The sequence below is a fragment of the Pocillopora damicornis genome, chromosome 2 (assembly GCF_964200805.1).
Source record: "Pocillopora damicornis chromosome 2, jaPocDami1.2, whole genome shotgun sequence".
Lineage (NCBI taxonomy): Eukaryota > Metazoa > Cnidaria > Anthozoa > Scleractinia > Pocilloporidae > Pocillopora > Pocillopora damicornis.
This window is the reverse complement of record NC_142671.1, coordinates 3318619-3330361: the sequence shown is the minus strand read 5'-3', so window position 1 is coordinate 3330361 and position 11743 is coordinate 3318619. Positions and strand designations below refer to the sequence as shown.

The 11743-nt window shown below is 38.3% G+C and overlaps 2 protein-coding genes across 2 annotated transcripts; both read right to left on the bottom strand.

Annotated features, from left to right (window-relative positions):
* Positions 1-6: 6 nt before the first annotated feature.
* Positions 7-3702, bottom strand: LOC113670747 (major facilitator superfamily domain-containing protein 6). Its single transcript, XM_027186938.2, has 2 exons — positions 1052-3702; positions 7-557 (listed from the first exon to the last, which is right to left on the bottom strand). The coding sequence occupies exons 1-2, from the start codon at positions 2757-2759 to the stop codon at positions 238-240; spliced, it is 2028 nt and encodes a 675-aa protein (XP_027042739.2). The 5' UTR covers positions 2760-3702; the 3' UTR covers positions 7-237.
* A 1074-nt stretch (positions 3703-4776) lies between these two features.
* Positions 4777-10711, bottom strand: LOC113670748 (major facilitator superfamily domain-containing protein 6). Its single transcript, XM_027186939.2, has 2 exons — positions 8616-10711; positions 4777-6265 (listed from the first exon to the last, which is right to left on the bottom strand). The coding sequence occupies exons 1-2, from the start codon at positions 10159-10161 to the stop codon at positions 5982-5984; spliced, it is 1830 nt and encodes a 609-aa protein (XP_027042740.2). The 5' UTR covers positions 10162-10711; the 3' UTR covers positions 4777-5981.
* Positions 10712-11743: the final 1032 nt, after the last annotated feature.

Below are 11743 nucleotides of genomic sequence, written 5' to 3'. Positions count from 1 at the left end.
AACGTCTTTTTCCTGTAACTGACCGTACCTTTACTGTTTTAAATATCATGTTTCTAGGTACAAATGCTATGTATGTAGTTCTTGTTTTAAATATTGTTTTACTCCCTTAACAAAATTTAAGAACGAAATAACTTGGACAGACAGAGAACCAAAGTTCGACAAAGTTAGTGACCTTACAAGATTTCTCCAAATGAACGTGGAAAAATTTTAAATGCGAATTACAAAAATATTTCAACGCTATCTGCCGTAAAGAAGGCATGGCACTAATGGAGCAGCCGCTGCCCCGATAAAGGCACTTTCATGGGATTTAGACGGCTTTGCTTCACCGCGTTGAACTGCCAGCCTTTGAGCTTGCTCTTCCTCTAAAGCTTTCATTTTGTTATAAATGTCAATTCCTAAGTGAAACATGCACAGTAGGAAACAGATTGCTGCTGCAACGAGGAACATGGAGCGCGGGCTGGTGAAATCGATGATTACACCACTGATTCCTGAACCGAGAGCCATTCCCAGGCCCCAGTAGCTTCCATGAAGAATGCTTTGAACCATGGGCGTCGCTTCTGAGGAAAAAACGTAACAAGAGGGATATAGTGCAAAAAGGTCAGTACCGTATTAACGGGAAAATATAAACCGATTTGATGCTCTCTCTGTTTACATCTTGTTGTAGGAAAAAAGAAATCGCGTCGAGCATCCTAATGAAAGCCTGCCAGGCGCATGATTAATATATTTAGGTGAGTAGGTAATTCTTATTTTCAGTGTACCGCCTTAAAGGCTAAATTGAAATCCAGTAACTGCTGTCAGACATGGCATACAGTTCCTACTCTGCCCTACATTGTGCTTGATGTTGCAGCCACTGCAAAGTCTCCGAGATGGCGTTGACTGTAATCTTTGTTCCTGATGTAAACTCCCTTAATTCCCTGACTCTATCGTTTTGTATCGAACTAGTTAAATCCGTCTTTTTCATAGAAGTATAGAATGGATTGCTAGCATAGTTTTTTCTAGCGATTATCAAGTCAAACTGTCTGTATTGAGATATTGAAAGGCCTGAACTTACCTGGTGGCGCGTTCACATAAACCGTGGCAATGGACCACACTCCTCCATAAGTAATCCCTTGAACCATCTCCATAGGAATTACAAGCCAAGGATCTTTCAGGTAGGAGTACATGAGGTACCTGGCTGTGTAACAGGCGAAAGCCAGGCAGATGATTCCTTGTTGACCAATAGCCTCACCCACGTACCCCGAAATGAAATACATTACTACCTCAGCCAGGCAATAAATGAGCAGGATAACACTGAATAAGGTAGGGGTTCCACCAAGATCTTGAAGATACCAGAACAAGAACGAATTCTGAAGGCTGTGGAAACATCCAAACAAGAACAGTGTAACAATAAACACGCCGTTTTTGAAGTTTTTAAACAGCTTCATCGCGTCTTTGAAGTCAAATTCGTTCGGATTCTCTTCAAGAGGTCTATTAAATTCAACGCAGAGCGAAACCAAGACCGTAGCTCCAATGGCAATCTCAAAGAGGTGAAAACACGGGACATAGTTGATGGTGTCTGTATGCACACAGTCAGTTTCCAACGACACCCACACAGCGACAAGTATTGCAGCTAAGCTGAGTCCCAGAGAACCAAAAAGTCTTTGTTTACCATACACACTGTCAGTTTCCACCAGAGATCTTACGATAGCATTGTCTGCTAGCATTGGCGTAGGTGTCGTTATGATTTCTGTAAGAATTACTATTAAAATGAGAGTACGAAAAACCCAGGTATTGTATTTGACGCGGAAATCTTCACTTGGTCTTGGACTTCTCTGCATATCGTTCACTGTTTCGTAGGGCCGCAGCTCATTGTTATTATGCTTCGTTACGATGTTTTCCTGTGCTGAATCTGACTTGAGTACAAGTTTTTTTCCTCGATTATCATTTTGTGGATCGTTGATGACTTGTCTAAAATCGTCAACTGATGCGTCTTCGCGTGGAAATAAGTTAAAAGTACTTTCACTTCGCTGAACAAAGCTCCTCTTTCTTGATTTTGCATCTGTGTCGATATTTGCATAATGACCATTCAATTGCGACCACGTTAAACGTTTTGCTTTCGAAGAAGCGTCATCCGATTTAACGACACTTTCCAATAAATTCCCATCTGTTTTCTTTATTTTGCTTAATTTCTGATAACTTTTTGGGTCCCATTTTTGTACAAAAGTAGACAAATGTTTGTTCAAAGTAAGTTCCCTTGTTGTAATGTTGCTAGATTTGGCGGTAGAGTTGAGTCTGGTTATATTTGAAGCTGGGGTCGAAAATGCAATATCTTGAATGGCTGAAATTTCTGTTGCAGAACCATAACAAGGTAATTTGGTCGGAAAAACAAAGGACTGGCCGTAATAACCAATGATCCAACCGAAAATTGAGATGAAGTACACCACTTTTGGCCTACTGAATCGATCCGTAACCATTTTCCACAACGGCAAGCATACAAGTTTGACGGCGGGTCTCAGAGCAAGCAAAAGGCCAATCTGTCCAGGAGTCAGCCATAGCTGTTTGTAGTATAGACTAAAAAACGGAAAAAGCGAACCTAATGCGGTGTAGAAGAAAAAATAGAAAGCTTTTGATACCACAAAGCTCTTATCTATATGGCGCACTCTTTGAATAGCTCTTCGCCATGTCGACTGTCGCGAGTCTTCTAATTCTTCGTCGTGGTTGTCGTCGTTCTCTGAAGGTGAGTCAGATCCTATAGGCTGGTATGACGTTGGAATCATCATTCGACGAAACACACTTTCTGTTAACTTGCTCACATTTTTTGTGAATCGCTCGAGAAGTCGAAAACAAACTCCGCTCTCTCGTCACCGACGCTGGTAATCGCATTAGCATGCAAGAATGAAAGGTCTATCTGTCTCCCTTCGTAACTCAATATGTTAATATACGTCTCATATTTATTCATATGTGGGCAGTCAACCGCAGGCTAACCGGCTCGACTGATGTCAACAGGGTGGCAACGAAGAAACTAGAGGACCTAGATTCAAAGTGATGACGCTCGCACAGAAAAATTAAAAAACAAAACAAAAAACAAGCAAAGCAAGTCATAACAAAGCTACTACTAGAAATGCAACTACTTATTTCATTTTTTTTAAAGAAATCAAACAGGACAAACCCTTTAAGCTGTTCGCACGGCTTTTGCATTTTAATGATTTTTATTCACAAGCCAGTTATTTGTTAGCTGCGCCAAAATCATTAAGTCGTTTGTAAGCCGTTAGCAGACTTATTACATCTTTATCCTCTAGCATAACACAAATCAAGTGAAATTTGCTTAAATGTGTCACTTTTCAAAACATTTGCCACATCTAATAGGTTCATAACAAAAATATTTTTGACGAGCATTATTTTGATCTTCCAATAGTTTAGATTAGAATGGTTTGATTGATACACTACCCCTGAGGCCTTCTATACTTGAAACATTTCAAGCACGCAAAATTTGCTTTTTCTAGAAAAGGTTGTCTCCTGATATAAATTCCTTTATATTGATAGCCTACTCCTCCACTGCTTTTTGTCTTCTTTCGATGAAAATTGATGAAAAATAAATACGTTAAGGTAACGAGCACAAATCTGTAAACAATACTTAAAAGTTACATCAACCTAAAAAATAGACTCCATGTTGAGTCTGTAAAGAAATAGATCACAGACGGTGTCAAAATGTAATAAGAACTCTAAAAAACAATACGTTTGCTTGTGTTTTTATAACCTGTAAAGTCTATTGAAATTGGATGCTTATCAAATTTACTGCCGGCATAATCGTGCGCCAAGAAAATCGATCGTGATCCTAAGGTCTCCAAAAACCCTCGGTAAAAGTGTCCCTATCCATCAAACCGATAGCATAGAAGCTACTCGCATGCGCAGTAGCTACAAAAAGAATGGCACATGAGGCGCAGCCGAGAGAGATATTGATGTTCTTACCAAATTTTAACTTCTTCTGTGATTTAGAACTGAATGGATCCTCGGCGACGTGGAATCTATTTTTTTTTATAATAGAGAAGTAAAAAGTTGTTCGTGGTGAGGTATTCCATGCATCTGTCCTCCAATAGATGATAAGTCAGAACCTGAAACCTTGTCAACAATGGTACGCAGAATATTATAAAAGAACTTGATTGCGTTCGTTTGCGGTGAAGAAGAAGGCCGATACCAATGAAAATTTTTTGGGGGGGTGGTGGGGTGGGAAAATCTCGATCGATAAAAATAGTAAAACGTCTTTCGATGCATCGCAAAAGGAACGGGCATGCGCAAATGGGTCAAGTTTGACCAGCCACGCAAAATAAGAAACAGCTATCACGAAAAATTTGTTTAATAACTGAAGTATTCACAGAAATATTTGAACAGAAAAGGGAAAACAAACGCTTCACGCTGTAGAAATTTCATGAATTAATGGCTAGTATAGTTGTCTTTAGCTCCAGTAAGGCAACTTGGTTCTCCCTGCTTAAAAGTAAGCTTCCGGCCCCCCTCGTTATCGTTTCAATGATAGTGCATCCTCTGACTTTTGACCACTACTTTGCAACCGAAATTATAATACTTCTCCGAATCCCGCATAGCCTGACAACAATCCCCGAGACGAGTAATATTTTAACGAAGTGGCAGAGGAATTCATGATCGGCGACATAAAACAAGTTCCACATGTCACCTTCTCCTCACACTTCTTCATTAGCCCAGATACCTTTACAAGTATTTCCTTCCCTTCCTCGATAATTTTTGTTACTAAAAATAAAAACTCGGAAAGAAACCAATAACTTCTTTCTCAAACTAAAAACAAAAGACTTTAATCAGTGTTGAGTCTAAGATTGATAAGAAGGGCTAGAACAGGAAATTTTCGCTTTTTGAATTCTCTTCGGCGGTTGGTAAGCTCCCTCTTATCATCTCATCAATAATAAACTAACTTTAAAAATAAATTCGTTATCGACCTTAAAACGCTAACAAATTCTTTAAAACTGGTCTGTTACGGGCGTTAATTGCGTAAAACCAAAAAAGGGAGGAGGTTTGTAACCTGCGTTTGGCCCTTTTTTTCCTTTGGTTTCCATTCAAGGCAAGTGCGATGCAGAAAAAACAAAACAAAACAAAATACTCAAATGTTTTCTCTCGTAACCGAAATATTGAAACCCGTCTCAAACCCTCCTGCGTTTTTCTCCTTGGGCTAATATAGCGCCTTGTTCAATTAGCGCCTGAAACATGCTACCGCATAAGCAGAAGAAAATTGTATGTAAGCACGTGCACCTGTCCAGCGGGGAACTGTCCAAATTAAATTACAAGCAAACATGGCTTACACTTAACCTTACTATTAATAGGTTGGTCATGGACGCTTTGATAATGTACCAATCCCAATTCAAGACATTGGGTGTAGAGTTTTGCTCTTAAAACGAAGCATAAACAGTTAATTTCTAAATTAGAGTCATGTGATTCACCTGTTCATTGCATAATTCATTTAAAATAACAACAGAAACTTGTTAGGTGTCTTTATCGTTATCATATTTTTTTCCTCTGACGAAATCGAGGAGACAGTTTTGAATTTAGTAAACATAAAATCGTCTATTGTAAAATCGTTCCTTCAGCAATTATTAGAAAAACTGAAATTCATAACTTCTTTTTCTTTCCGTCTTAAGAATGTTACAATTAGAGTTAGATTTGTTAATGGCAAAGCATAGATTAACTAAAGAACATAAATCTGAATCATATTAACTTTTAAATAAAGTGCTTTTTGAATTTAATGGTGTTTACCTTACGTTGCCCAGTCCCATGATTGCTTAAAAAATCAAAACGTTTCCCGGATATCGATATTCGTAATAATCGAAAAATAAAATAAATTTTCCTCTGAAAATATTTTACAACTAAATTACCCAAATATAATATCTCCCTTCCTTTGAGAAATTCTCATGTCAATGAGTTCAATGAATAAATAAGTCAAATTAATAAATAGATTGATAAAATTTTGTTTGTTAGTTACTTCATTTAGCATCCCCTGTTGTGTCTTGATCTGCAGCGCTCTCTTTTTCATCCCCCGGGTCCTGAGCAGGCTCCGAAGGAATCTGGGAGTATTGAGAATTTTTCTGATGGAAATTGTTGATCGCGAAGAACAGAACAAGAATTGCAAAGGACAAGGCCGCTTCGAGCCGAAATGTTAAACGTGCGCCAATCGAATGAACCATCAACCCACCAATGACTCCGCCTACAGCCATACCTAGACCCCAATACACCCCGTGGATTATGCCTTGGATCGTGGCTCCGGAGCCTGGAAACAAATATATATTGAAAAATTTCATTAGAGCAAATCGAAAAATAACTTTATTTTAGTTTAGTCTTGTCGTTCCAGATGAGATTTTTGCGAAGTATTAAATATTCAAGGTCAAGGTTGATTTCAATCATCTGAGGCTTGAAAGCCTTGATATCATGAAAAATGTAATCGGAATCAATGTTTTGTTACCATATAATTAACAGACAAAACAACTTACTGAATGAAGATCAACTTTACTCGTTGATCTGTAAAATACTTGGTTCTCTAGCAAAGTGTGAAATAAATGATGACATTTTTTTTCACATATTTGCCTCTTAAGTTGGATTTTTTTGGGAAGTGTTTATTTCATTTTTCTGCACTATGCTTAACTTGATGTTTCGTGATCATGGCCATAAAAACCGATGAGAGATAAAAAACCACATGGTCACACTTTGCACGCGATGGAGATGCCGGAGTTCAGATCCGAAATGGAATTAAAATAATTCAAGCAAGAAAAAGAAGCTGAACGTAATGACGGGAAGTTGTATCGCAAGGTTTTTTCACGCGCTGACTAAACTTAGGATGACATTTGAGTTTGAAATTTGACAGATTTAATAGAAACCTGAGGTAAAATGGTTTGATGAATCCAATTTCAATTAGTTTTTTTCAATATTCAGATAAATGAGCCGCCTTACTTAAAAATCTTTTCAAAGTATTGTTTTGATAAGAGTCTTTTTTTGTATGGGAAAGCCTGCGTTGCCAACGATCACGCAAATCTGGTCAGCTCGATTATAGACCAACCCAGGTCTCCTCACATACTTACTGTAGGGTCCACAGACTCTCGTTTGATATCATTGATATGACAGATAAATGTACTGAAACTTTAAGGAAACACCAACTGCGGCTAATTGTTGAAATGTTTAAAAATAGCTTTTTCACCTCAATCTATGCATTCGTTTCAGAAATTCGTTACAACTGTGAATTTGTTTTTTCAGCTTTCTGACGTTGTCTTATTTAAATTTAGAGAATGATGATAATAATAATTGAAAAAAAAAATCAGCAAAAAAAATTTTTTCTCCACTGATTATGAAGATTTGCAATGGTCAAATAAAAGGAAATTTTCATGACCATTACTTATTAACAAGCGGCCAAGACAGCTTAATTATAAAGCATACGGCCCAAAAAATGATTTCTTTCATAATTGGTTTTATGTGGGGGGAGGTGGGCCAAGTAAATCAGATGGAAAGGAGATCAATTAACTTCCTTTGAAAGAGAACCTGGGTGAAAAAACCAGATGCTCCGGAAAAGACAAGAAGGTTGATGAATGGTTTAAAAAGAAAAACAGGATTAAGCTTATGAAGAAAGTATCAATAATTCACCACCTCAGTTCAGTTTGAAATTAAGGAATAAAGTCTTTCAAATGGTATCTTAGCAACGCGCCCACTGAAATTCCGTCAAATAATTCGAACTAAATGAAAAGGAAGTGTAGTTGAGTTGACCCTGGATTAAAAAATCTTTACAAAAACACCTATTTAAACGAGACTCTGCGTTTGAGAGTAAACTAATTTGAATAACAGTGTTTTTAATAGCGGCGACTTAGTTTATTCATTCGAGCCAAAGCTTCATTATGGCATGAGGTGTTGGTTTACCGATACAGTTAATGGTTTTTGGTTCTTGGACAAATTAATTAGCTTAAAAAGTGAATTTTCCTCTAAGTTTGATGAGCGGGTGTTACAAAAATCGAGAATCTCATTTATGTAGAGAGGTGGTGACATAAAAAAAGTGTCCTTAGCTTTAAGCCCAATTATAACTTCGATATGAATAAGAATCATTTTCCAGGACTCTATATGCACTAAAAAAATCATTTTGCCTTCAACCTGAAATATCTTTTGCTTTTGTTTGATAGTTTTTTTCAACTGAAATGTAAATCTACTATCAGGGGAGATTTTTTTGATCTACTCTAAGTGACTAAATGAATGGTGTTTTTAAATCATAGCCCACTGAAACTTTTCCATATTGTCGTTTACGACTTCCTTGCATGAGGTCCGGTATCTAATAACGCAAACGAAAACAAATACTGTAATCTGACTGGGAGAATAACTAGTTTTGTTTGATCTTATTTCCTTTCAAAACAACAAATATTGAAGCGGTGCGGTCCAGTGTTAAAAATTTCGCTTTCTCTATTTCTGGAACACAGGTAATTAATCAAAAGATGAAATGTGACATTGAAATGCATGTCAACTAGATCTGATATTTGCTGAAGTTTAGAGAATTGAAATTTTAACTACCATGATTTTTTATCTAAAATAAACAGAAACGACTCACGGTCTCTTGCCACAAATTTCTGAACATAAACCGTTTTCCTCACCTGGTTGCGGTCCAACGTAGGCAACACTTGCTGTCCAAACTCCTCCGTATGTGAAGCCTTGTAAAGCTTCTAGCGGCAAAACCCACCATGGTTCATTAAGGTACGAGTAGAGCAAAAATCGTAACCCATAGCAGGCAAGCCCTGTGTAAAGAACAGCGTCGTGGCCGATCTTCTGCACAAAGTAGGTCGCTAAGAAGAACATCACCACCTCTGACAGGCAATTTACAGCGACAATGAGGGTAAAAAGGATTGGTGTTCCTCCAATGTCTTGAAGAAACCAAAACAAGAAAGAAAGCTGCAGGCTGTGGGAGAACCCAAGAAACAACAGTGTGCAGATGAAGGCTCCATTCTTTAGGTTGTAAAATATTTTCAGTCCCCTTAAAAACTCATTTTCCATGTTAGAGACATCCTGTTTGGACGGCGCTGGTACGAAATTGAAGAACAGGCCGACGAAGAAGTCGAGAATCATGGCTCCGGCAAATACGTAAAAGCACGCCACATAGTTGATGCTGTCTTCATACGGACATGAATTGAAAGCTGTCACAACGGCTCCTGACAGCAAAGAACCGATTCCCCAGCCTACCGAACCGAACAGCCTTTGTCGGCCGTATTGGTGTTCCCTTCCACTCAGGATACCAAGCGTTCCGCTATCGGTCAGCATTGGAGCTGGTGCAGCTATAAATTCACCCAGAAAAACAATCACAAGCAAAGTTGCAAAAATGCTTTGGTTGTCTTTGACGCGGAAATCATTCTTCATGTTAGGATTCTTGCGTTTCTTGTTTTTTGTCAATATTTTGGAATTTGCGTCGGTGATTTCTCGCGGCTTATCGTCATGCCTTGGTCCGGTGTCTTCCATGCTTTCTTCCTGAGCTGTCCCATAATCGAAGGGATGCACTTCTTTCCCGACCTCCTTCTGTTTGTTAAAATCATTATTTCTTAGGAATTTTTCTGGCGCCATCGACCCTCGAACTGTAGTGCCGGCATTTTCAGCTGATGAATAATTTGTTTGGTCGGCACCTTTTACGAGAGAATTTTCTTGCAAACGTGTTGAAGTGGCTGGGAAGCCACTTTGTCGCGAAGAACGATCAGTTGAGTATTGGGCGAACAAGTTTGACCGGATTTGGCTAAAGTTTGTTCTGTTCACATCAGGGTAGCAAGGTAAATGAAACGGCGAGACTATGCTTTGCGAGAAATGGGCCACAGTTGTTCCCAGAATAGACACAAGTAGAATAAGCTTCGGTTTGTTGCATACATCCGTGACCATTCCCCAGAGAGGGGAGCATAACATTTTCACAAAAGGGCGAACTCCAAGCAGAATTCCAGACTGTCGAGCTGTAAGCCACAGCTGCTTGTAGAACACACCAAGATAAGGAAGGAAAGCGCCGGTTGCCATAAAAAAGAAGAAGAAGGACAATTTTGGTACGACGAGGTCCTTGTCAACGGTATTTAAGATCTTTTTGGCCAAATTTATTGATTCTCCCTCGAATTTCTGACATTGCTTCGACGAATCGTCATCCGCTGATCTGGAAACCTTTTTCTTCTCCATTCCAAAGCGCAAGGTTAATCTCGACTGAACCAAAAGTACCAGCTAAACCTTTAGAGATTACGCCGTTCAAATCAACATAATCTTTGACTCTATGGAGTAAAATCTCAGCGAGAGCCCTCCGAGAACGAAGAGATCATGATCTCGCAACGTTCATATGGCGAAGTTAATTTGAGTCATCGAGTTGACCACGTCCTTAATGCCAAGAACGATCGCGCCGAATAAGGTGACGATTGCTGCGACTGGAGTAACCTTGCGTGAAAATAATATAATTTGGAGCACTTTAAACCACCTTGGCTCCAATGTAAACAGTCGAAGCCAACTGTTTATAGACTGTAGAACGAGATTTACATTTACAAATTTTTAGATGTCATGAAAACAATGATTAGTGGGAGTTGCCAATACGTAGGAGTGACAATGATGCCTTTCATAAAGGCCTCATCAAATAATTGCTTAAGAATTTTTGGCGGTTTTCATTGGCACCGCTTTCCACGGCAAAACACTTTTAAAACAACCAAGATCAACAGTTATCATCTGCAATAAATAAACACTGGAACTACTTTGTGTTACTTGAGCGGAGAGGGAAAATCAAATTGAATTACGCAGAGTTCTTTTAATGTCTTTTTGTGAGTCAAAAGGCGACGAAAAATTGGTGCGAAAAATAGACCGGGCTATGCATAATTCAATTGGGACTATTTTTATTTATACTGCTATTATGAAACGTTAGAATAATTTCATTTCTCAAACGCTGTGAGTTCCTTCACATAAAAGGTAAAGAAGGCTGACAGAAAGAAGACACACAGAGGAAAGAAACAATGTTCGCAAAGAAAAATAAAAACGAATCGAGCGCATTCAACAATTGCATCATTTGAAAGATTAAAAGGCGACCCCACACCGTTGTTTTTGCAGCTGGGAAACAGAATTTAAATGCCCAAAGCTAGCCGCACCTCTGTTTAAATATTCAAAAGCTTTCTTTTACTCTTTGAAACATCACGTTTTATGATTCTGATCAAGGAAATATTTGGGTAGATAAATATCAGATTTTTATATGCCCGTGTATGATTTCGGAAAATCGAATCGGAAATAGGTAACCTAGCAACATGAAACTACCAAAAGCTATGCAGTAAATCTAGGTACCGAGTTGATTTCAAACGAAAATACAAAGTGACGAAATCTGCATGGGTTATTTATTCAGTTGCAGGGAACATGTTCTCCTTACATCTCATCATTTATTGACATATTATTTCAACTGTCATTTCAGTACGAGTTATTAAGGCTTAAAAATCTTCCATTCGAGTCCTCGTATCTTTTCACAAAGTAGTATAAATCTGGGAAGATTTTGACCTGGGAAAAACATAACTGCTTCTAAGGTCTCGACTTTTATTGAATTAAAAAGTTATTAGAAAAACACATCATCTCGAAGACTACTCAATCGCATTATTTTTGATACTCTTTTCACATTTGACCGATTTTTTTTATCCGTTGTTACCCAGGCAGTAATAAACCTCTTTTTGGTTTAAAAAAGAAAAAAAAAAGATTCCAACGAGATTGTATCTTAAAGCTACTCAACGAAAAATGTACCTTC